Source organism: Ambystoma mexicanum, chromosome 4q, assembly GCF_040938575.1.
Source record: "Ambystoma mexicanum isolate Mex_15411 chromosome 4q, UKY_AmexF1_1, whole genome shotgun sequence".
NCBI classification, from domain to species: domain Eukaryota; kingdom Metazoa; phylum Chordata; class Amphibia; order Caudata; family Ambystomatidae; genus Ambystoma; species Ambystoma mexicanum.
This window is the reverse complement of record NC_090928.1, coordinates 1068509053-1068534134: the sequence shown is the minus strand read 5'-3', so window position 1 is coordinate 1068534134 and position 25082 is coordinate 1068509053. Positions and strand designations below refer to the sequence as shown.

At 45.9% G+C, this 25082-nt stretch overlaps 1 protein-coding gene across 3 annotated transcripts in view; it reads left to right on the top strand.

Moving 5' to 3' along the window:
• Positions 1-25082, top strand: part of CAPN8 (calpain 8) — a 288408-nt gene that overhangs the window by 112830 nt on the left and 150496 nt on the right. For all 3 annotated transcript variants that reach the window (XM_069608633.1, XM_069608631.1, XM_069608632.1), the window contains exons 5-6: positions 2039-2207; positions 12211-12294. In XM_069608633.1, the coding sequence (XP_069464734.1) occupies positions 2039-2207; positions 12211-12294 (253 nt within the window). The remainder of the gene's footprint in view (positions 1-2038; positions 2208-12210; positions 12295-25082) is intronic.

Below are 25082 nucleotides of genomic sequence, written 5' to 3'. Positions count from 1 at the left end.
TGTTTGACACCCTCTGCACACGCAGAAGCACTTATTCATCACATAATCAATTATATTCTGATCTACTTAAAAGTCATGGAGAATGTGGATGGCCAACATGTTAATCCTATGTATCCTCTTGGGATTCATGTTTGATGCCCTTTAAAATGTTGCTGACGCAAAGGTTTTTGTATTTATTGTTCTCATAAACAGTATCAGCCTCTCCAATATCAATTCCAGGGCCTGGATAGAGGAAGGGGGGCAGACTTGACAAGTGAATGTGCTACGTTCAAGGTTGAAATATCCCTCCTCCCCTTAAAGTTAGTTTTTTTGAAAACCTATAGATCTCTGAGCCAGTATTTTTCATTACATGTCAATTATTATGAATTTAAAGAGTATGGAACAGTTGTACACCTATATAAAATATTGGATCAGGATTGAACTGGGGAGGTGCAAATTCGAATGGTCATCTCCCCAGAGCCTTTTCTTGAATTTGCAGGGCGAAACCTCCCTACGCACTCATAGTAATTACTTCCAACATTAAATATGTTTTTTTAATAGAAAAAAACAAAATTAAAAGCAATTTTGCTCATCCCACCCACTTGGCTGTCTACCCATTCTTAACAGATGTGCCTCTCCTGGCCCCTGTCGTCCCCTCAACCCCCAGGCCCATCCTCTCCGCTCACGATTGCTCTGTCGTTATTGACCAAGCAACATATTTTCTGTACACATAACAAACAAAATTAACAACATTAATTACTGTATTCTAATTGATTGTGGGCATGTAGAATGAAAGGTGACTACATTTATTTAAAAATCATGAACCTTCATGGCACACAAAATGTTATTAGTTTATTCATTATCCAGATTTTTACAAAGACCTTGATGTTTATGTTCTAATTGAAGCTCAAGTGGTAAGAGTACATTTCACATTTAATGATTGGTCTTTTTGTAGTTATTTTTAACCTATGTCCTTCCCCCAAACCCCATAAATGTGTCTTGTTATTGCCTGAAAATACTTGTGTATGGGCGCCGAGAAAAATGCAGCCGAGAAGTTAGATTGGGTAAACAACCATGAAAAAGTTGCTAGCATAAAATCCCTACGTCACTTCTCTCGGATGCATTTTAGTTATAAAGAACCACAAGAATATTTAAAACTCCTCCCTTCCTTGACAACGCGGCAGCTGTTTATGAACATACGTTTAAACCGTCTTGATGTTCTAGGAGTTAAAGGGGCATGGTCTTGAACTCCAGCTCACGAAAGAACTTGCAGACTTTGCTGTAATAAGCTAGAAATAGAGACAGCTAAACATGTGCTTACAAACTGTCCAATGATAAAACCTATCTACCCTCATTACTATTTTAAATTTGTAAAAATTCTTTTTATGAATATTTCTGGTTAAACTGTCTGTCTGGATATAGCAGAAGTAGGATCATCGCTATAACACATGTATGGAAATGTGTAAATAAACTTTTCTTCTCAATACCAGGCCAGTAAATATACTCAAACTCTGGGGAATATGACGTTAATGTTAGAATGATCTGACTCTGGCTGAATTGTTTTCAGAGGTATGAATCAAGCTGTTGAGCTTTGCCTTTGTAAAGCCCACGATATCGCATGGTTTACTTCAGCTGGTTTTTGCGTCGATTACCTCAATTTCACCAAATGCATAAATCGACACTCTATGGGCAGATGCAACTGGTGGTTATTAGCCAGAAGGGAAGACCTTTCCATGCATGGGCCGTCTGACCATTTGCCTGCTCCTGTCAAAGTGGATCAGGCGGTGCAACTGAGAAGCATGCATAAAACTGTTGCAGGGTGTCCTGAACCCACTCTCATCAAAATCACGTCCTGCAAGACCTAATCTTGCACTGGACGTGGAATTTGGAGAGTCGCGGTTAGAAAGGAGCAGTGTGTTCTTCACTGGGGTTAATTAATGCCTCAGAAGAGAAGAAATACTCACGAGCAAAGGAATTACTGGATGATAAATCTATGTGATAAACTACATGAAAGGGCGTTGAGCATCCAGTCCCTCATTCCATCTCTCCTTTCCCACAGGTTGAATGGATCCTACGAAGCACTGACTGGAGGATCCACCATTGAAGGGTTTGAGGATATGACAGGCGGAATCTCTGAGTTCTACGATTTGAAGAAGGCTCCGAGTAATCTGTTTCAGATCCTACAGAAAGCCCTGAAAGCGGAATCTTTAATTGGCTGTTCTATTGACGTAAGTACTTGGACCATCAATACATTCTCACATTAGGGGCCTCATCACGACCCAGGTGGTAAGTTACCGCCTGGGCCGTGACTTTACCACCATGGCGTAAACTACGTTTACGCCATGGTGGTTGGCGGACTTACCGCCCCATTCCGACCTTGGCGGGGCGGAAAGTCCCCAATCCCCATTTACCCTTCCCCATTCCCATTTTTGCCCCATAGGGCATAATGGGAGTGGGGAAGGCGTTAATTACGCCACCGTAAATTACGGTGGCTTAATTAACTCCATGGTCCCTTAGCGCCATGGATTTTAACACCTGCTAAAAGCAGGTGTTAAATTCGCCATGGCGCTAAGGGACCTCGTACTCAGGCGGTAAGGGTCGGCGCTGTTTACGGCGCCGTAAACCCCTTACCGCCTGGGTCGTAATGAGGCCCTTAATGTTTTAAAAGCATAAGACTATTCATCATTTCTGCTTTCCATTTTTTAAATAACTCTTAACCGAAGTTGGGCTTAGTCAGATCCCAAACCTCCCTCAAAGACATTTTAAGAGTTTGACTCATCTTCCTGAACAAAAGTTATTGGTATGGATAGCAGCTGTTGTAAAATGTGTGAATGCATATCTGCGAAAGTGGCGTGTCATTATTCACTCATTTTGCTAACAATTTAATAGAAAAAGTCTTGGATGCTCAAGGCTTGACAGAACAGTGTTTGCAGTGGTTGTTATCAATTGTAATGGTGTGAAATTTATTTTTCTCTTTTAGTCATGGCATAATGTTTATTGAGGTATTTGAGGTTGTACTTGACATATACTAGCCAAAATCTATTGGCTTTGCCAATGCTTGTGGTCTTTCCATTCTAATGCAAAACCAGGCGCTGTAGGACTAAAGACAAATCATTTGTTGAGATTGGTATTGTGTTGCTACATTAACAATGATGCTTGTGGAAAATGCTGGGCTTAAGATTCCGGATACAATTACTAAAAACCTTTGCCAGAACAATTTCATCTTTCGTGCCCTAACGCTTCATGTATGTTGAAGTGCAGCTCCATCGCAGAGGACATCGTTCCTCGCGCCATCATTTCGGGAAAAATTGCCAAAGGAAGAGTTATAGAATAGGCTAGGTAGCACCCCTGCATTTTTGATACATTCAGTGCCAGTGAAGAGAACCCTCTGAGATTCAGGTGGAAAAAGGAACATGTCACAAAAATGTTTGCCAAGTCCCCTCAATCAAAGGTTGTATTCGGCCTCCTCTGTTAGGCCATTCCTCTTTGACCAACCACAGAAACTTCTTCTACCAAGCCACCAGATCAGGGGAGACCGCCTAAAGGATATTCAGAATGCTAACGGTTTGTCAGGGTTCATGAAACTCTTCAAGTCTAGCTTGACTCTGCTCTGATAGAAATCTGGACTCCCCATACAGACGATATCCCCGCAACGTGCCCTCTATGTATCTTAGCGCTCACTCGCTGACTTACCTCTGCCAGGTTCCTTTTCATGTTTTAATAGTGGCACGTGGAAACAATTGGATAGGCACAGCTGGGCTAATGGAAATATGTCAGCAATCTGGTGCCTTTAAATGTACTGTAAATTGGGGGACATATGGGATGGGTGGGGATGGCAATGGGGGAGGTAGTTGTTGTTTCTGCTGTATTTGGGCGTAGGAAGCGCCAGCCTACCTAGGGTGCAATGGGGCGCCGTGCAGTGTTGGTTGAAGATGTCAACCAAGTGCAGCCGCCCCAGAAGGGACCAGTTCCAGCTGCGGTCTAGGGATCCTGTCGCTCAGGAGTTCTTGTCTCGTGGGAGGAATAGGTGTGGGTCCAAGCTTTACCCAAGGTACTCCCTGAAGAGCAGGGCTAACGAGCACTAGAGCCACCCTAAATGTGAACAGGATGGTATTCCCTTCTGGTACACAGCCAGAAAATGCTTGCTTTCATTGGGGGGCATTTTTGATTCAGGCTTTGCAACGGTATGATACGCAAAGGAGTGCATGCCACCTGAGCCTGGGAGTTGTCTGGTAATGTAGGTGGGCCGCTCGGATGGTAGTTGCCTTTTATGTGGTACTGGCGCAGGGATGTTGCACTGCCTCGTAACGGGACTAGGCGTTTGGCTGAGCACCGGGGAGGAGGGTGTTCTCTCTGCTGAGATTTGAAATGACAGGAAGTGCCTTGGCCACTTGACCGGCTCCCCGACCACCTGCTCCTCCCACATGAATCAATTATTTGCCCGATGTACAGTACATAAGTAGGGGACACAAACAGCCAGGATTCTACAGTAGTAGGAGTGTCACCTGACCACCTCCCATCTAACTTATCCAATTTCACCAGCTGCTTTTCCTACCTTACAGCAGAAACGTAGGGGACACAGGCAGCCATGGCTCAGCTTTGAGGGGAGTTCCTTGATCACATGACAAGCTCTTTCTCCGGTCTGCGTTGCCCACCTCCCACGACAGTTTTTCCTGCCTTGCAGCAGAAACGTAAGGAAACACACACAGACAGCATTCGGCAGAGTTCGGAATGCTTTCGTTAGTGCTAGAAATTCCTTGGCACATGGCAAGCTCCGACTTCTGAAAGCCCCGCCCACCTCCACCAACTACCTCTCCCACTTTACAGCTCAGAGACAATGGCCGCTGTTACATGTCTCTGTCCCTTTAAGAATGAGACTGTGAGGGGTTTGGGAGGAGAGAAGTCGGTGGGAGGAAAGAGAGGAGTTAGGACAGGAAGTCCTCAGTTATGTAGAGATAGTTGAATAAAGAAGCATATTGATTGTTCCTCCTGCTACTGTGTCCTTTATTGAAATATGCCCATTCCAGGCAACAACTGGCGACGATGCTGTGTCTCCAGCTGACCGGAGGCTCCACCATTGGCGGGTGATCCCACTGCGCCATTCCTTCCTGCTTCCAGCGAGCCATCCAACCGCTGAGGCATCCTGCAGTTGATACGCACTCTGCGCATCATTTCCCACATATCTCCAGGCGGTCCTGTGACACATCAGTCCACGCCCGATCCCGGGCGGGTGAAATCATTCGCGAGGACATTCCCCATTACGACGACGCTCCACAAGGAGAGGGTGGCACGAACGAGTCTCGTGCCATCCGTGCGGCAATCCGCCAGCGGCTCTCGTCCAACGGGAGGCCCACATGGAGGGAAAACAGGTGCCGAGGCACAGCACTCTCCAGGTCAGTGACCTCACAGCGTTCTCTACGCTCCTCCTCCTCATCCAGCCCCACGTGTCAGCGGGCCCAAACAGACAGCACACCAACTGGGGATCATGTCCTCTACCTGAGAGGGTGCTCACAGACAGAATAAGAAAAAAAAAGGAAATCAATAATAATAATTACAATTAATGAAACCACAAAAGCAGTTTGGAAACTCTGTGGAGGTGGCGCACTCAGCCACTGATGAACCACTTATTTGGACACAACGCAGTCAATGCTTGCGTGCACTGACTATAATTGACTGGTACGTGCAATGTCCACCAAAACACCCACCACCATAAGTCCCTCTCTGAATATAGTGGAGCTGCTACCGCACCAGCGCCCTATACCTCAACTGCCACATCAGCCACAATGAGCAACCAGGGGACTCCGCCTCCTACGCCCAGGTCCAAGACTGTTCTGCTACGCATGCCGCTCCCATTCCCTATGACCCCTCAGGTGGACAAAGGCCTGAGGTGGGTCGAGTGGATGGAGGGCATTAACCATTTTGTGAAGGCGGCGGGGGAGGTGAATTTGCCAACTTGTACGATATGTTTAGCAACCTAGTTGGCAGTGAGATAAAGACCATAGTCAAAACAATTCCACAGGGGCACCAGCCTGATTTCCCCGTGCTAATCACTGCCCTGAACAGAAAACTTGTAATTGAACCGAACCGAAACTACGAAAGGTATATGTTCAATCAATGCCCGCAGAGGGTGGAAGAGACAGTTGACAAATTCATCACCTGTCTGCAGATCAAGGGCACTCACTGCCAGTTCCACGCATTCTCCTTGGATGAAGAAATAAGGCTACGAATGATAGAAGGCTGCCTGTCACCAGCCCTGAAGAAACAACTGCTAAAGAAGCCCCTGTTGATCGATGAAGTGAGCAAGCTGGCGAGGATTTTTGAGAGAGTCCATGCGCAAGCAGCCTCCATGACGGGTACCCCCGTCACAAAGAAGGACAACACCGAACTCATCTCTAAAATCCAGCTGGCAGCCCAGCGTCCAGAAGACAGAGGGACCCCGATGAACAGGGTGTCAAATCAGCCTGGACCCAGTGCTACCGATGTGGTATGGCTTTCCCATACCCGGGGGCTTGCCCTGCCCTCTCGCAAAGATGGGCGAACTGCAGAAGAGAGGGCCACTTCCAATCCGTCTGTCGCGAAGGAAGACTGCTCCCCACTCCAAGAATGAACCCACAGCCACAGAATTGGATGTATGGGTGGCCACCGCCAGCCCTGGCGTACCAGAACAGGTTCTATCACCCAGGACAACAACGTTATGTCAGAGCGGTGGAGCATTACCACCCAGCTGACTATGCACAGGACTATTGATACTATGGTCAATCACCCCGAGTGGAGGATGAGTCTGAGGCCCCATACACCTACTAGGACTATGAAGACCTACAAGAACCCAAACCATATCAGGGGAGTGTCAACTATGATCAATCCTACCAGGATGAATATGTCAACCTCATTCAGGATGACAGAGAAGCGAGGGAAGCGCCGAGAATATCAGTTAAGATTTGGAACAGACAGTTCTGTTTCCTGGCTGATTCTGGTGCCACAGTCGCTATCATGGCAGAGCAAGAATTCCTGCAAATGCCTGAGAGGCCGATGCTAGAAAAGACATACTCAAGAATCTTTCAATGGGGCGCAACGGCCACTCTTCACGCCATCAGGCATTTAAAACACCAACCCATGCACAGGGTTCTAACTATGGACGCCACCATCCACGTCATCAGGAGCCTGACGAAAGACCGGCGCCTCCTCAGCTACCATACAGTGTTTTGTCTAGTACTTATAGACATTCATGTCCATGAAGGAGATGTGATTCACTCAGCTGCAAGCGCAAGTGACAAGACAAGCATGGTGTGCCAGAATGCCGGCCTGCCGCTCAACATCGAGAAATGTCGTTTCAGCAAGAAAACACGGAAGTTCTTTGGTCACATCTTCTCTGCCGACGGCATGACACCTGGCCCAGACAAAGTCAGTACCATTACCTTCCTACAAGCACCACTACAAGTAGCGGATGTCCGTTCCTTCCTGGGCATGGCCGGATACTGTGCGCATACATCCCCCACTTTGCATCCATTACTGAGCCAAAAGCTGCTGCAAAAGGAGTCGACGTTTCTCGGGGCCCCTGCATGCCAAGAAGCTTTTGAGTCGATCAAAAAAACCCTAGCAGAGGCACGCCGCCTGGCCTATTTTGACCCAAACTGGCACACAGAGATCTTTGTTGATGCCAGCCCTGTAGGCCTTGGGGCCATCCTGGTGCAGACAATCGGCACCGGCACTCATCCCAGGCACATTGTCGCCTACGCGAGAAGGGCTTTGTCGGCCCTGGAATCCACATACTCGCAGGCTGAGAAGGAAAACACTTCCACAACTTCATCATCGGGACGAAATTCACACTGATCACGGACCACCAAGCTCTGTTGTCCCTTTTTGGAAATACATGCATGAAGATGCCACCCAGGATAGAGAGATGGGGCATCCGAATCCAGGAATATGACTTTGACATCATCCATAGGCCAGGGGGAACCAAAATCTGGCTGACCACCTGTCCCCCCCATCCAGTGGGCATGCCAACCACCAGAGCAGGCGACACATAGCACATCAACTACGTGGCTGCAAATGCACTTCCCCCAGCACTGTCACTCGAGGCAGTCGCGGCCGACCTGTCCATGGCTCTGGCGATTAGCTTGATGAACAACAACAGGTAGAATGACTATCAGCGAACAGTACTAAACTCCCGGGGGTGTGCAAAGAAGTACTGGAGAGGTTGGCAAGGATACACACTGAACTGGCAGTCAAAGACAATGTGATTCTACTGAGAGGGTGTCAGCTAGTCATCCCTGTGACACTTAGGGCGGAGGTCATTAAGACAGCACATGAAGGGCATTGAGGGGCCGACAACACAATAAGGCAGCTGTGATGCCATGTAATGCGTATCCCCAAGTAGCAGCTACATTTGACGAAGTTCTCAGTGAATGGCGCATCCCAAGGTCTACCAAGTCAGACAACGGTCACCCATTCAACAGCCACGAGCTTGCTAACTTTGCAAAACACATGGGGTTCACCCACCAGAAGATAACCCGGGGTGGCCACAGGCAAACGGAATGGCTGAACGCTTCATGGCGTCACTCAAGAAGATGATCCAAAGAGCTTGAATAGAAGGCACCAAAAGTGCTGTGAAGACTTCTGCAAGACTATCGCAACACACCACATGAAGCCACCAACAAATCACCGGCGGAGCTCATGATAAGATTTGAAGTGCACACCCGCATCGTGAGACATCCGAGTGGTCCTACAGAAAGGGACGCAGAAATCGTAAGGAGAGACACCGAGAGGAAAAACCAGGCCAAGGTGGACACCGACACGAGACGACGAGCCGTGCCAAAGGACTTTCAGGTGGGAGATGAAGTCCTTGCCCAGCAGGCCATGACAAGGAAGACAGACTCCTGCCACGCACAGCAACTTCTGAATGTGGTCGCTATCAAAGGAACTATGGTGACCGCCCAGATCGGTGACTGCGAAATCACAAGGAATAGTTTGCAGTTTAAACATCTCGTCAAGAGAGAGGATAGCGAACCCCCCTCCGGAGCTGGTCCCGGAACCAAAGGAACAGCGACATGACCTATGGGTCCCTCCAGAGGAGGCAAGCCAGTGAGCGCCAGTGCCAATCAAGGCACCTGGCCCGGAAGGTCTATGCGAAAGAAATTCACAATCCTGTCGCCTGATCAGAAGGCACACTCGCCTGGTTGAAGAGTGCTAAACCAGACGTATAAACATTTGTCCGGGGGTGATGTAACATGTCTCTGTCCCTTTAAGGATAAGACAGTGAGGGGTTTGGGAGGAGAGAAGCCGGCGGGAGGAAAGGGAGGAGTTAGGATGGGAAGTCCTCTGTTATGTAGAGATAGTTGAATAAAGAATATGTATTGGTTGTTCCTCCGGTTGTCACGTCCTTTATTGAAACGTGCCCATTCTGGGCAACAGCAGTCGGCAGTACTGGGAGTGCCTTGGTCACATGATCAGCTCGTTTGCTTTATAGCAGATACTTAGAGGATAGCCAGCATTCAGTAGTGCTGTGTGCGCCTTGGTTATATGAACAGCCCTGACTTCTGCCTACCCCGCCCACCACCATCAGCTAGATTACCCACCTTTCAGCAGATACATAAAGGGCACACACAGGCAATCCTCCATCTCTGGCAGAGAGAAAGAAGAAGTCAATCCTCAGTCTCCCTGAAAGCCCTGCTCGATTCCCTCCCCTGATTCTTCCCCCTTCCACAGACATGCCTAACCACCCCCTCTGCATATCAAATGAGACCCCTCCACCTCTCTCGCCGCACCACCAGTCCTTCTGCGCCCACCTTCCTAGAACCATGTGCGAATAACGCGCACACTATTTTTCGACAGGCCATGGTTTGGGAAAGACGGCCTGCTGGGAAAATGTTTGTCAAAAACGGGCATTTCCACCATGTCCACATGCACATGGACCGAAGCTCACACTAAGACCGGTTACCAGACATTTGGTCGAAAAAATGTGGTTGACTGGACAAATGGTCGAACCAATTTGGTCGAAAGCCAAATGGTCGAATTTTTTATTTTCACCCCTTTTTTAAAAAATGTTTGGGGGTGTCCCCCCTACCCCCTTTTTTTCTAAAAAAAACCCTTTTATTCCCTAAACGAAAACCAAAAAAATACATATATAAATAAATAAAAAATTTGACAATTTGGTTTTCGACCAAATTACGTCGACCATTTGTCTTTCGACCAATGTACAGTCGACCACTTGTCTGGACAGCACTAAGACCACTACACCGTGAATACCCATAACGCCATCCACATCCCAATCATCCCCATAACATCTTCACTCCTCGCTCGCCGCTTGATTCATATTAATGCTCATTCAACCATCCTTCATGTCGCTGACATAGCCAACCTCATTCCAAGTGTGGGAGTTCCTTGATAAGATAACCAACCTCATCCTATCAGCATCAGTCGCACACTCCATAAACTCCTAACTTGATGGAACCCACGCCACTCAGAGCACTTGGGACCTGCTCCTTAACTTCACAGAATAAATGGGCATAGAACAGCCTGTATTGAACCCTACTCAAGTTAGCGGCAACACACTCCTAGCCTTCTCCGCCTAACCACTAGTTGAATGTCTCAAAAGTATCCCACTTGACTGAACAGACCACGCTGCCATCTCCAACTAAATGACCCACACTCTTCCTGCAAAAAAAGGGACAGGGTAACCCCCCAGAATGTCCCTAGGCAGCATTTTAAAGAACTTCCCCATGGAGCTCTGGGACTAAGGGATCTGTGTGAATATGGCGGCGAAAAAATACTAAAGGCAAAAATGCAGAATTTCTTTTTTTTGTTTTGTGTAATTATATGCAGAACCCCACAGATCCCCATACTCCCCAAACCGAATTTATTACCCTCACCCACCCGCCACATGTAATTGTGGTGATATCCGAAAAAAAAGAGGCATTTTTGCATTTGGTATTTTGCACTAGCAGTAAACGAGGGATACCAGACAAGTCTCGCAATACTGGACTCCTTTAGACCAATGACGCTGACACCCTACTATCTATCAACAGTTCACCACACCACGACATAACTCCTAGACATGCATGCCCACATGAAGCAAAGTCGCACCAGCACTAAACCCTCTGCCCTGTGGTATACTCAGGAACTAACTAGCAATAACGATATCATCGGAACACAAAATAACCACTGGTATAAAGACACAAACAAGGCATTACTACGCAGTCATCGCAGCAGCTACCACGAGCAAAGCCCACTGCTCTGTAGTCCAACACTGCTCCGAGCCTCTACCCGAACCAATACAAATAATAGGATCCACAGACAAATGTAACAATGTGTTTCTGATTACAACAAACACTTCTTCTAAGTGATGACACTGTCGTTTCAATACTGATTGGCTGCAGCTGCAAAACAGTTGAAATGTGTATGCTGACTGGAACATCCAATGTAAAAAAGAGGCACGCAAGCGGATTTATAACATTTGGGCTGTGTCAAGGACCTTCTCTGTTAGTCAGTTTCATCCAAAAAGACCGAATAGAAATGACCTAACCAACCAAAAGTCCTAAATAAGGTACGAACCAAAAGTCCTAAATAAGGTACGAGCAAATGCTCTACCTTCTACAAAGTTCGACTTTTAGTTGGGTAGGTCATTTCTTTTCGGTCTAGGGCTGAGGCGGCTGCAGAGGTGTCCCGAAATAAAAGGAAAGGACCCTGCGGCACCCGCTCCCAATCACGGAACCTGCGAGCCGGAATGCGAGGTAAGTAGGGGGGTGGGGGTGTGTTTGGGGTGTGCGTAAGGGTTTGTGCACATCAGTAATGTTCAGGGGAGAAAAGAACGAAGATTATTTCGAAAAAATAATCTTCAATCTTTTCTCCCTCGAAAATGTCTAATTCGGTCATTCAACCCCAAACCATGTGTGTGAATTAGGATGTTTCGAAATGTGTTCTTAAAGTGCTTGGTTACCACAAACCCAAGTGAAAAATGCAGTCAAAATTGCCATCTGAAAAAATACGATCATAATCCAGATGAAATCCATAACATGATCATTGAAATGTCATCGTGGATATTGGGAAAACGTGGCGGAATTAGACTATTCGGCGGACTGAGGAGCCTGCTCCAATTCCCAGACCTCTCCTTTCTCTGGACCATAAAGTTGCAGACCAGTGATTACAACTGTTTCAATCACTATTAAACGTTAACATGTTCATGTCAACAGCTGTGATCAGTAAAGTGCTTCTGCATTTGCCCTTTGTTCGCAGATAACAAATGCCTACGAGACGGAAGCCGTCACAAGCCAGAAGCTGGTGAAGGGGCACGCGTACTCTCTCACAGGAGCTGAAGAGGTAAGTCTGCAAGTGTCCTCAAAACATGGACTCTTTTCCCAGTCTCTGTCAATACATGTCGAGTCAGCCAATCAGGCAATATCTTCATGTCACATGACAAAACATAGGCATAGAAAGTGTACATTATAAATACCCTGGAACAAACCGTTGACTGAAGACCACACCACAACAACACTGGGGCCGTGGAGCTGGGATAAATGATAAAGAACGTTATCTAAACCTATCAGACAGGGGCGTTGCTAGGGGGGGTTAGGGGGCCATTGCCCCTGATCTTTTGGTTGTAGCCCCGGATAGAATCTCAGGAGCTACAGCCAAAAGACTAGCTAGCCCCCAGTCCAAACAGTTCCGACATCAGTTTAGCCCCAGGTCTTTTCCAGACCTAGCAACTCCCCTGCTATCAGAATGAAGGGGCGGAGCAGGGAAGGCGACGCACATGTTCCATGCAACTATTCGATCTGATTCTGCAGTGGGAATACTTGTGGTGAAAGCAAATGACACAATGGAGCAATGAATCTTTAGAGCTGAGGTCTTGTTATTTTAATTGATAATTTAAGTGAGCATTAATGATGAAACCCAGTGCTTCCTTACCATGGCACACAAAGGGAATACACTACAAGGAACACGTCCATATGATTTTTTTTTTGTTTACTGCTAAATTCATCAGGGCAACTTATCTTATATTTTGCACATCTTGTTCTTGGTGGGGGCGATTTACTTTTTAAAGAGTCTCACAATAAAAATGTCCCCGAAAAAAAAATAAGCTACAAATAAGGAAGTAACTGTATTGTTTTCTGAAATAACTGTTACGCTAGAAGAAATTATATTTTAAAAAGGTGCATTTTTACAGAGGCAACACATTTATTCAAAAAGAATGCAATTTGCTCATCATAATTACTATAAAGCACTATACTTCAAATGTGACACTAAAACCTCTGAACAAGAACATTTATTTTTAAAAAAGGGAGCCCGGCTGCAGTAACAGGTGAAGCACATTACCTCAGCACTTTCAAGTTGCAGGGCCTATATGAATAGTTATGACATGTCATCTTAAAGCATATTTAACCCATTGAGTAGAGTGCTAGGCAACACGGCCTAGGGCATTGTCAGGGTCCCATCATATCTAATCACAATATACTAGAATTAATTTTAAATTTGTGTTGCTGTTATATTTGAAAATGTAGAAGCACATTGGTGTCCTTAGCCGCTTGCGCATAAGCCCCACACTATATGTTCAAAAATATCGCCTCAAAAGGCAATAGCAAACAGAGGTCCATAGATTAACAATGTCCTTATATCTCAATAGACAATAGTAAATAAAGGTCCATAAATTGTCAATTTGTCATTCTTTGATTCTTTAATTGCAATCCAACAGTAGTGTGCCAACATGTGTTTCGACCCTGCTACTGGGCCTTCTTCAGGGCTACCGTACCCAACCATTTTTGTTACAATTACATATCAACAATTGCCATCAGTATACATTAATCCCCATAGTTATACAGCAGAGATATTTGTTACAAATATAACACAACAATTACAGGTGGTATGCATTTAGATACCCATATTAATACACAACCCATCACAGAAATGACCAAATCAAACGAATATGTTACCAACATTTGTAAACATGTGCCACCCGCACATACGGACATCATCATTTTCATTTCCACAAGTTATGGGGGAGAGAAACAAAAACAAGGAGGAAACTTAGTACCCATAGTCTAACATATTTACGTGACCCCCAATACGGATGACAATGGCCATGTGGCCAAATCGCCTACCTTACTTTTACGTCACTCCCACTGTTGGTTATCTCCTTAAAGAATTCCAACTCCCTTAGGCCACCAAGTTGCAGGTCTGATATCCACAGACAATCCAAATATTGCATGTGCTGCCTAAGACTCTCACCACCCTGTGCCTCCACACTAGCAAGCCCATCGTTGTGCCCTATCTCAAAAACAAAACAGCTCGCAGAGCACAGGTTCACAGGTTCTTACTGTTGCTGAACTGATATATATATATATATATATATATATATATATAGCACGCAAGCTGCCACGTTAGCATCTCATGCTAGAAAAACGAAAAGAAAAATGGCAAACGTGCCATGTTTCCAAAATTCCAGTGTACCCAATTATCATTATATGCCTTCGCCACACAGAGCTACCATTCTTAATCATGCCCATTTACCTTACTGCAACCATTATTTGCGTGGTAACATTCGACATACATGCCAAGTAGGGACTGATACGATATATTATTTATAACACACTAATACCCACAGGTTTCTAAGCGTGGACCCAGGGATCGAACCTGTGGTGCTCCGTGTCATCTTGCTTCCAAGGCAAGCATGTTGCCCCTGAGCTATCCTCCCGAGACGATTCATCTCAATGAATCTTTTATCTCTTCAAACGCGATCCCAATTCTACAAAGCAAATCATACGATCATACCTCTGGTTATAGCAGTCTATGTTACTCCGCAACATTAGCTATTAAAACCCATGCCATTAGCTCTACTCGTGCGCGGTCGCGATCACGAGATCCCTTTGGTCACTGTTGTGACGATCCACAAAACGAAACTACCTCACTTAGCCAGCACCGCGTTCCTCTCAATGAACCTACTTAATATCCCACGTTGTCATGACAAACATGACGCTCGCGTCATGACGTTCTCGCGTTGTGCGAACTGAAACCAATCACTGCAGAGTATCGCATTGTTGCCCTGATGACCATGACGCACACGCCATGACGTCCCTGCACTAAGGACTTTTCAACCTATCGGGCACTGCTCCCACTCATACTAGTCCCTGTGCCGCTTGCCCTCACTCACCCGGCCCACTACATTGGGCTCTATCCGATTCCTATAAATACACAAACAATCAACCATATATTACTTCCCTCCATAGCCCCACAGAAATTTCCAACACCACCAGATTAATTATGCCACTCTTCATAATATAGCCACAAAGTATCTAATCATAACTTTGCAAAAGGCACCGGCATAGGGACCCTGCAAATTCTACCTCATGCCCAAAGGGCCAAGACTGATCCTCTCTTTCTCCACAGTTACTTAGTTCACCAGCCCAAACTGTCACATGGTTGAAACACTCATGCAAGCGCTCCAACCACCATTCTCAACTTAGATCAAATACGGTACCCCATTTGCAGAAACTATCCACTCCTACCTGCTCGCACGTTCTGGGCTCCTTGCGGTGATCAAACATGCACTCATTAAAAAAGTCCACTACTCTACTATTTAAATGTGTCGACTCGTAAACCAGATGGTCCCCATGCTTCTGGCAGATTATCGCGTAGTCTACAAAAAGGCCCCCCATCTCATGCCCTTTATTGAGCCCATGCCTGACCGTTCTATGGTTCCATATCAGCCGCGCTTCTACACTCCTCCATTCACTCCCATATTTGAAAATGTGCTGTCATAGCTTAAAATTGTTAATTTGTTTTACTTGACTTATTTTTTATGTATCTTTGCGTTTTACATTAATTGTAAGTGTAAATACATTGTTGTCCTCTGTTTTTGAGTCATCGTCTTACCTTGGATAATTATTTGCATGTGACTATTACCTCTCACATCAGCCATATGAGGATGACTTGATTTCATGGTGTCTTCTTCTGGACCACGGGTTGTCATATCTTTTCCTATGATGCAAGATAGGCCCATTTTCTGATTATTGAGATGCGACCACAATTCCCCGTATTTAGCAATATTGCACGGGTTGCGCGCCGGGTTTCTTCAGGTTATGCGCTACCATTGCAGCCTAGAGTCTTTGCTTAACTCTGTTGTCTGTGGAAGGAGAGAGCCTAAGTCAGAAAGATAGGAAGAACCTTGGGCAAGATTCCAACTGCTTTCCTCTCGAATGTGTGAGTTCTGCGGAAAATTAGATGGATCAGCGCAACAAACTATCCAAGAATTTCAAATGTGGTGCAGTGAATTGATATCAGTGTGGGCTGATACCAGGCAGGGCTGAGAGATCAACATGTCCAGTTCTCGCAGCAAATGTTTAGATGAAACGTGAGAGTCTTCTTTTACCTCCATCTAAAGTCTTGTAAAACAATGTTTAGCTGTGACTGGGAGTTGTATGTGAGAATGATGGCTTCGAATGAAACCAGGAATGAATGCCTCAGGTAGCCACTTTGCCACAAAGTACTGGAGGAAAAAAGAAAATGCCGCCAGAAACGGCGGCATTCGAGCCCCGACATAGTGACTTCTTGCAGCCTCTAAGATGGGAGCTCATTGTTTATTCCATGGAAGGGTTGCTCTGTTTGTGACTAAAATGCCTAGAGTCTCAGCTCTGTGTATGCCACGAAATTTCATTTTGCTGAGATTTGAGCTTAGATGGTTCTCATTAAAAACAAAAGGACGTTTGGTTATTGGGCCTCACAAGCAGTTGTGTAAGTGACGAAAGGATAATAATGATTACTGATGCGCCACAAATGCTTTAGTTGGTACCATTGGTTATAATTTTGGTGCAAGTCTTGCAGTCAGGATCAATTAAGCGGATTGTAGAAATGACGGGCTAAAAATCTTGTCTTAATATGTGTTCTTGTACATGGGGTCTGTTATCCTCAAGCTAAGACGGAGCATTGCCATCTCTGAGGGCATGGTGTGGGAGAGTGAGCGGGTGCAGCTGGGCTTATTTCCAATTCACTCATTTCAGTGGTTAGGGTTGGGACGTCGCTGAGGGATGAAGGACTGTCACGAGGGCACCCAACAGCCGGTTGCATTTCAGAGAAACGTGAACTTGTCAGTAAGAGTAGAGTGGTCAACAAAACAAGATCGCACATTTATTTCCGAATTCTTTGTGATAACTGATATGTTATAATCTACAATCTTACAAATGTAAGCTCTATGATACAATACAGAAATCGTTTTTTGACTGTTAAAAGAAATGTTACCTCCTAGATTATTCTGCTTAATTTGGTCATTGTAAGAGACATCGCCAATTTGGAGCAAGCTAAACTCCGGTTCCTGGTCACTGGTTATCTTGAGCTTTGCTAATTTGGTCATTGAAAGAGACATCGCCAATTTGGAGCAAGCCAAGCTCAGGTTCCTTATCACTGGTTATCTTGAGCTTTGCTAATTTGGTCATTGAAAGAGACATCGCCAATTTGGAGCAAGCCAAGCGCTGGTTCCTTGTCACTGGTTATCTTGAGCTTTGCTAATTTGGTCATTGAAAGAGACATCGCCAATTTGGAGCAAGCCAAGCTCAGGTTCCTTATCACTGGTTATCTTGAGCTTTGCTAATTTGGTCATTGAAAGAGACATCGCCAATTTGGAGCAAGCCAAGCTCAGGTTCCTTGTCACTGGTTATCTTGAGCTTTGCTAATTTGGTCATTGAAAGAGACATCGCCAATTTGGAGCAAGCCAAGCTCAGGTTCCTTGTTATTGGTTATCTCGAGCTTTGCTGGTTTTGTGCTTGCAGGTGCATGGCAAATACTAAATAGTCTGAAACATAAGACTCCTGCGCTATATCCTCTTACTAACAAATTGATTCTGCTAGGCGAAGGTGCGCTTTCATTTGGGGGGAAAGCACATTATTCAAGAATAGAGGCCTTTGATTTCAGACTTATTTTGTGACTACTACACATGCCAAGCCCCCCCCGCACTGAGTACTATTGGGTTTGTTTTGGGATTTCAATTTAGTTCATGTTTTAAGGTAGCCTTTCTGTGTTGTGGTGCATCCCGAAATGATGGCCCTTGGACCATCCCAAAGGTGGCTTATAGCGAACATGACTGTAATATATACTGATTGTTGTGACTATCAGAGTTTCCTGGTCACAAAATATGTTACCTTTCAGAACTCATTCCATTATTTGTTAAACGGAGTGATTAAACTTTAGGCAGAGAAAATCGCGTCTGTGCGCCCCGCTGAAGGAAAATTGCGCTCTCGATAAATGAAGTTACCATTATAATAAAGTTCCACGATACTGTATCCTCCTCTATTAGTCCAAGAATGTGGCAGGGCAGCAAAAGCTGCCAGAGAAATCTGGGCTGCTTCATTCCTGGTAGAGGTCCAAGCAATGTATTGCCAGCAGCAGAGGCGTTGCTAGGGGAGGGCTCAGGGGGGTTGTAGCCCCGGATAGAAACTCAGGGGCTACAACCAAAAGGCTATAGCTAGCCCCGAGCCCTGACAGTGCCGACATTAGTGCAGCCCCAGATCTTTTCCAGACATAGCAACACCCCTGGCCAGCACCCTGAACTAGGATACACAGTGCCGGCGCGGATCACGGTGAACCAGATGCGTGATTTATTGAACCCTCGCGATGCGTGATTTATTGAACCCTCGCCAATACCAATGTATAGCAGCAGCTCCTAATACATGTTTTAAAAGACTTAATTTGCAGTCTGCCCTTTGTTCGTGCAGTTTTCATCATTTTGGACCAATCACATGAACATGGATATGTGTATGTGGCAGGGACGCAATGAAACCTACATTTTGGGGGGGAGGGGGGTAACTGGGGATGGGAGGGGCCCATTCAGAAACTTGGCAGGGCAAACATAGAGGTCCCCCCCCCCACTCTGCTCTACCTCAAAGGTTGTCTGGCATGGGGCCCAAGTATCAAATGGTACATTTTAAAGCGTAATATGCCAGTGAGAATGACAAAGTGATTGGATTTAATAACATACACATTTAATAGCTTTGATAATTTGTATATCTAAAGCCCAGCCCTTAAAGCAAAATCGACCACCATGGGACCAGGCGGAGAATAGTCTGTCACTGATCCAAATTCCAAATAATATGCAAACCATACATTTCGTTTCATTAAACCATATATGGCAGTACAAACATATTCACGCTGGCTGTGCCCATAAATGTCCACTCTGGCTACACCAAAATATGCCAATATTTCCATAATTAACATATTCATGTTTGATTTACCCATAATGTCAGTAATGATATGAATACAAAACATGTCCATCCCAGTAAAAGATGTCAAGCTGCAGGAAGAAATGTCTATACTGGGTATACCAAAAAGCCAGTCTAGCCACATAGTAGCATGGCATTCCTACTTTGTTATAGATGTCCAGTAAAAAAAAGTAGTCATGCCACACTAATAAAAATGGCATTCTAGTCACGTAACAACCATCATGTTTACTTTATTATAGATGTCCACTAAAATGTTATGTTTAGTGAAATCCCCCTTTCCCCACCCATCCCTCTCCCACCAACCACCATGACCTCCAACCTCCCACCCTCTACCCGCTAGAATCAGCTCCTCGGTCCAGCATTACACATAAGCGCACACACCCACACACACACCACGCACAATTACACATTCACTCACTCATTTAAACATCCCATTCACCACACACTCGCTCATTCACATGCGTATCCAGCCCCCATACATCATACACTCATTCACACATACATAACATACACACTCCTTGCACACATGCATACATACATAATGAGCTAACAAGCAACACCCTTTAACACTGCCAGTTTCAGAAAAGGCTTCCTCGCCTCTATGCCTAACAAAAAGCAAGTGTGCCTATCGGCCACCTGCCCATGAATGGGAAAGAACACAAAATATTGTGGCTGATGTGTGCTTTTCATTTTTGTAAGGCAGGAAGCCTTTCTTCAAACTAGCAGCTTTAAAGATTTTCTGCATTTGTGCAAATACATTTTTCTGCACAAAAACAGTAACAGTTGAAAGCCGACAGCTTCAGGAAATGCTTCTCTGCCTTCTCTAACAAAGCAACAAGCTTCATTTATTTGTTATTACATTTGTATTGCACATTAAGCCCAGGGGCATCAATGCACTATTTGCATTCAAGGTTACAGACATGGCAGTAGACAGTTGTGAGAGAATTACTTGAAGATCCAAGTTTTCAGTTGTTTCTGTAAGGTCCAATTTGATTGTTCTGCTCTGTGTGTTCCAAGGTTTGACTGAGATGACTGAGATGACTGGAAAACTGGACCGTCCCGCGCTATTGAGTCAACCTTTTGGCTGAGTGAGACAGGATTATGCCCTCATATATTTCAGAGCGAGGTAAGGTCGGGTCATGTTGGAGAGGCATTTGTGTGTGATCGACAAGGCCTTGAAGATGATCCGTTCCTGAACGGGGAGCCAGGGTGCCTTTCTCATAGGGATGTCTTCACTCTCAGGAATGTTCAGAGCTGAGCGGAGATCATTGTTTTGGATTACTTGCAGTTTGTGAATATTGCGTCTCGTTGTAACAGCGAATAACACAGTAGTCTAACCTCGAGCCTATGACGGCACAGGCGTTGGTGAGGCGACAGTCATCTGAGAAAAAGAGTTTGCAGGCGTTGGAGTTTAATGGTGTGCGCTGCTGAGGAGGAGATGGCATTGACTTGTTTAAGAGATAGGGTGGACTCCTAGTGTATATGCGGGTTCCCCGCCCCTAAGCTCACATTTCAGGGTTTGGGCCCCACGTACCAGGCTTGCAACGCCATTGAGCTAGAGGGTGGGGTGGGTCTGAGGGTTGGGCTATGGGGGAATGCAGACGGGGACACGTCATGAAAAAAAATAATGTTTCAATTCATGACGACCAAAAGTGCATGAACAAAGTGCAGGCTTTGAAGAAGAAGGCTATGAAAGCGCGTAGAACCTGAGGCTGCGAAGTCATCAGCAGCATCTGTCAAAGGACAGCAGCATGACGCTTAGCATGCCAGGTTTTCATGCATTTAGACCTCATTAAACCTCTCACAGGAGGGCTTCTTCAGCAGAATCGCATGGGAACTTCAGCAGAGAGGAGTCCTAGAAAGAGCAGAGCAGAGCACTAATATAGCAGGGTCTGCTTCTGATACAGATATGGGGTCGCTCTGCAGACTCACACCGTTGCCTTCTGCTACCTAAGAACCCATATTTATAAATGCATTCTGCATCTTTAAATTCCTTCTCTGACCTGGAAGGCTATCGCCTTGCATCAGGCAAATGGGCTTAGTCATAAAATAGCAACAAACATGAATCTTACCTCCACCGCCCCTCTAATAGTCGGCATAATGTAGGGCCACATTAGCACATCTCAGCATTTGCACCAAAAACAGATATGCCCTATTCTTAAAAGGCATTTGAGTGTCAAATGCCCTCTTCCTCTCTTTTTATTCCCCTTGCACGTTTGTGCAAATCAGCAGGCATTTCTGCGAATTCTAAAGCGCATTTAAAAATGGAGTGTGTTTTAAAATGAACAGAAAAGAAGGGAATTCCCCCGTGCCTGTTTGGACCAGACGCACAAGGGTTATGCATTGCATGACATGGTCAATCCTGACCCGGTCATGTGCAGTGGCAGGCTCGTCAAGAGATTTCAGCATGTAATAATTTGGCACTTATATAGTGCTATGAACCCTCAGGTATCTGAGCGCTGCTTATTATTACCCACGGTGTGTGGTGCTCAATTATTGATCTCAGAAGGATGGAAGGCTGAGTTTGGCTGAGTTTGGCCCCACCGAGATTCGAACCTGCGTTAGCAGGCTCTGCATGGATGTCAAAGCGAGCGCTCAACTCGCACTTGACCGGCTTAATACATTGGTGCCAACTGTGCGCTGAAGAAGGCTGCAGGGTTCACCTTCACACACTTCTTGAAGTGTACTGTAAAACTTTGCTGCAAAGTTGTGTGAAGTTGCAAAGTTCTGCAGAAATGCAGCATTGCATGCACATTAGATTTCATAATGATGTATGAACATATGTTCATATATACTACATGCCTTATACATGTGTTTAGATACGTACACAAATTAAAAATATCCATACAATAAATAAGTATAATATATATAGTATCAATACGTATAATATAATTTGTATTAATTATTATATATATATATATCATATGATATGGTATATGATGTGTTGTGGCATTTATAAAGCACCTATACACAAGTGTTTCAAGGTGTGACTAGGCAAGGGAGGGGAAACAGAGGGAAGACAGAGACAACGATCCTACTAGGCCAAGTGACATGGAGATTGCGCAAGTGCAGGGGAAGGGGCAAGGGGAAAGTGCAGAGGGGAGGGGGCAATGAGTACATAGGATAACAGAAAAATAAATAAAGACAATAAATAAAAGTGCGGCCAACTGGTGGCAAGTGCAAGGGTAAGTGCAGACATCAGGTATCAAGTGCTAGCAGGGGCTGTAGGGATACAGAAACAATCCCCGAGTGCAAGGGCTGCCAGGGTGGCAGTGCAGGTGTGCAACTCGCGGGGAGGCGACCTGGGCCCTGGATCAGAGGGTTGCCAGGTAACCAGTGCAGTTTCAGATTCAGCCAGGAGGTCAGCAGGGGAGAGGAGGAGAGAACGCAGAAGCAAAGAGGAAGGTCTTGAGGTGCTTCCAGAACCGGAGATGGTTCTCCTCAAGTTTCAGAGAGGCCGGGAGTCTGTTCCAGAGGGAGGACCCAGCAGAAGAGATCTACCACCAGCTCGCTGCTTGGAGAAGTGACTAACCCTGAGGGATTTGAAGGCGGATGAGCGAAGAGCTCGAGAAGGAAGATATTTAGGCAGAGAGAGTTGAAGATATAGAGGCCCCAGACCCCAGAAGGCCTTTTGGACAATGCAGAGGGTTTTGAACTTAATCCTCACAGCCACTGGGAGCCAGTGCAGAGATTTCAGTTCCGTAGAGATAAGATTCCTGAGCTTGAGGCCAAGGACAAGTCTTGCAGTCCTGTTCTGGATGAGTTGCACAGAGCGGAGGGTAGAAGCAGGCAGATTTAGCAAGAGACTGTTGCAATAGTCAAGCCTATAGCGAACCGGAGCTCTGGAGACATTGAGCTTCTGGGGGAAGGAGAGGAAAGGAAGAATACACCTGAGGAGGTGCAGCTGGTAGTGTGACTTCTTAGAGGCTTCAGAGATGTGAGGAGAGAAGGAAAGTGTGGAGTCGAAGATGACCCTGATGTTTTTAGCCTCACAGGAGGGAGTAGGGAGAGGGCCAAGAGAGGCCGGCCAGAAAGTAACAGGAAAGGAGAGACCAGGTGTGCCGATGAGGAGAATCTCTGTCTTACTGGCGTTAAGGCAGAGATCATTGGCGGCACACCACTCCTGGATGGCAGACAGACAGTCAGAGATGAGAGAAGGAGAAGAGGTGGCTGAAGGGGGCTTGAAAATTAGCTGTATTTTATGTATTATATGTATTATAATCATGTATTATTTTACTATAAGTATAAAATAACTACAGTAAATGCATAGGGGGTCATTATGAGTTGGGCGGTAAGGGTTAACAGTCACCGGTAATGATGCCGGTGCCGGTAAAACCTTACCGCCCTATTCCGAGGTCCCTTAGCGGGTCCCAGCAGGAACGGCTGGTCTGACCAGCCGTTCTCTGCGGGTCCCGTCAAGGGACCCTGGAGCTAATAACGGGTCCGCAATTTGCGGGTCTGTTATTAGCGCCTTCCCCATTGTCATTGAGCCCTATGGGGGCTCAAATGGGAATGGGGAATGGTAAACTGAATGGGGACTTACCGGGTCCGCATAGGTTGGAATGTCCCGGTAAATCCCCATTCAGCCAGACGGGACACGGACCCGGGTTTGGAGGCAGCCATGGCGCTAATATCACCATGGCGACCTCCAAACTCGTAATGACCCCCATAGAATACAAGTAATAAATATAATGACAATATATGACATGTAAAGAGCTTTGTAACTCCAGAAACCTGTGAAGTCGGGAATTTTGCACAATTCTGGCAGAGGCATTAACACTTTGCACACCACTAGTATATAAGGGCATTCAGGCAAAATGAGACAATGGGGGTCATTACGAGTTTGGAGGTAGCACCATGGCTGCCCCCAAACCCGTGTCCGGGTCCGTGGTGTCGGAATGGGGACTTACCGGGACATTCCGACCCTTGCGGACCCGGTAAGTCCCCCTTTCGAAAACCATTCCCCATTCCCATTCGAGCCCCCATAGGGCTCAATGGGAATGGGGAAGGAGCTAATAACAGGCCAGCAAATTGCAGCCCCGTTATTATCTCCCTGGTCCCGTAACGGGTCCCGCTAAGGGCGGCTGGTAAAACCAGCCGGCTCTAGTGGGACCCGCTAAGGGACCTCGCAATGCAGCGATAGGGGGTTAACATCACCGGCATCCTTACCGGTGCCATTAACCCCCTACGGCCGTACTCATAATGACCCCCAATGTATTCAGAGATTATTTATACAACCTAAGGCTAAGCACATGGATTAACTATTCCATTGCCTGGGACTCTATGCCAAGGCATCACAAGGGATTCCCCCTTTAAGAGCCATTTCCTGCTCCTGCTCATGTGTGGGGGTGAATTCCCTCTAGCAGGAATGATTCACTTTCTCCTCTTGGAGAACTTGAACAAAGCCGGAAGAGGAAAATAGCCTCTGAAACTCACTTTGATACTTCTGCTGGACAGGAAAGAACCCTGCAGACTCACCAACTCTACCATAATCACACGTTACACCCGTGCAACCGAGCCAATCTCACACATCATGCATTGCGATCCATAAAGCACAGAATTGTGTAGGGGTGGTGTGGGTGGCCGGTACAGCCATTACTGTACTCCAGTAAAACCCACCACTCTTATAACCTCATATCACACTACAACCTACATTTAGCCTAATTGTCTGAGTTAGCCATATCATGTATTCAGTCTGCTTGTATAAATTAGCCATATGGGTGTAGGAAATGTATCACACTTAGAAGGATTGTTGAAGGTTGGGACTTTGTTGCTCCTGACTAACCATACTAAAAACACTCCATTCTACATACTCAGCCTCAAACTCTGAACTAAACACAACCATAAATCTACCGCACCACAAACCACACACACTTCACAACACCCAACCAGACCATGCACAAT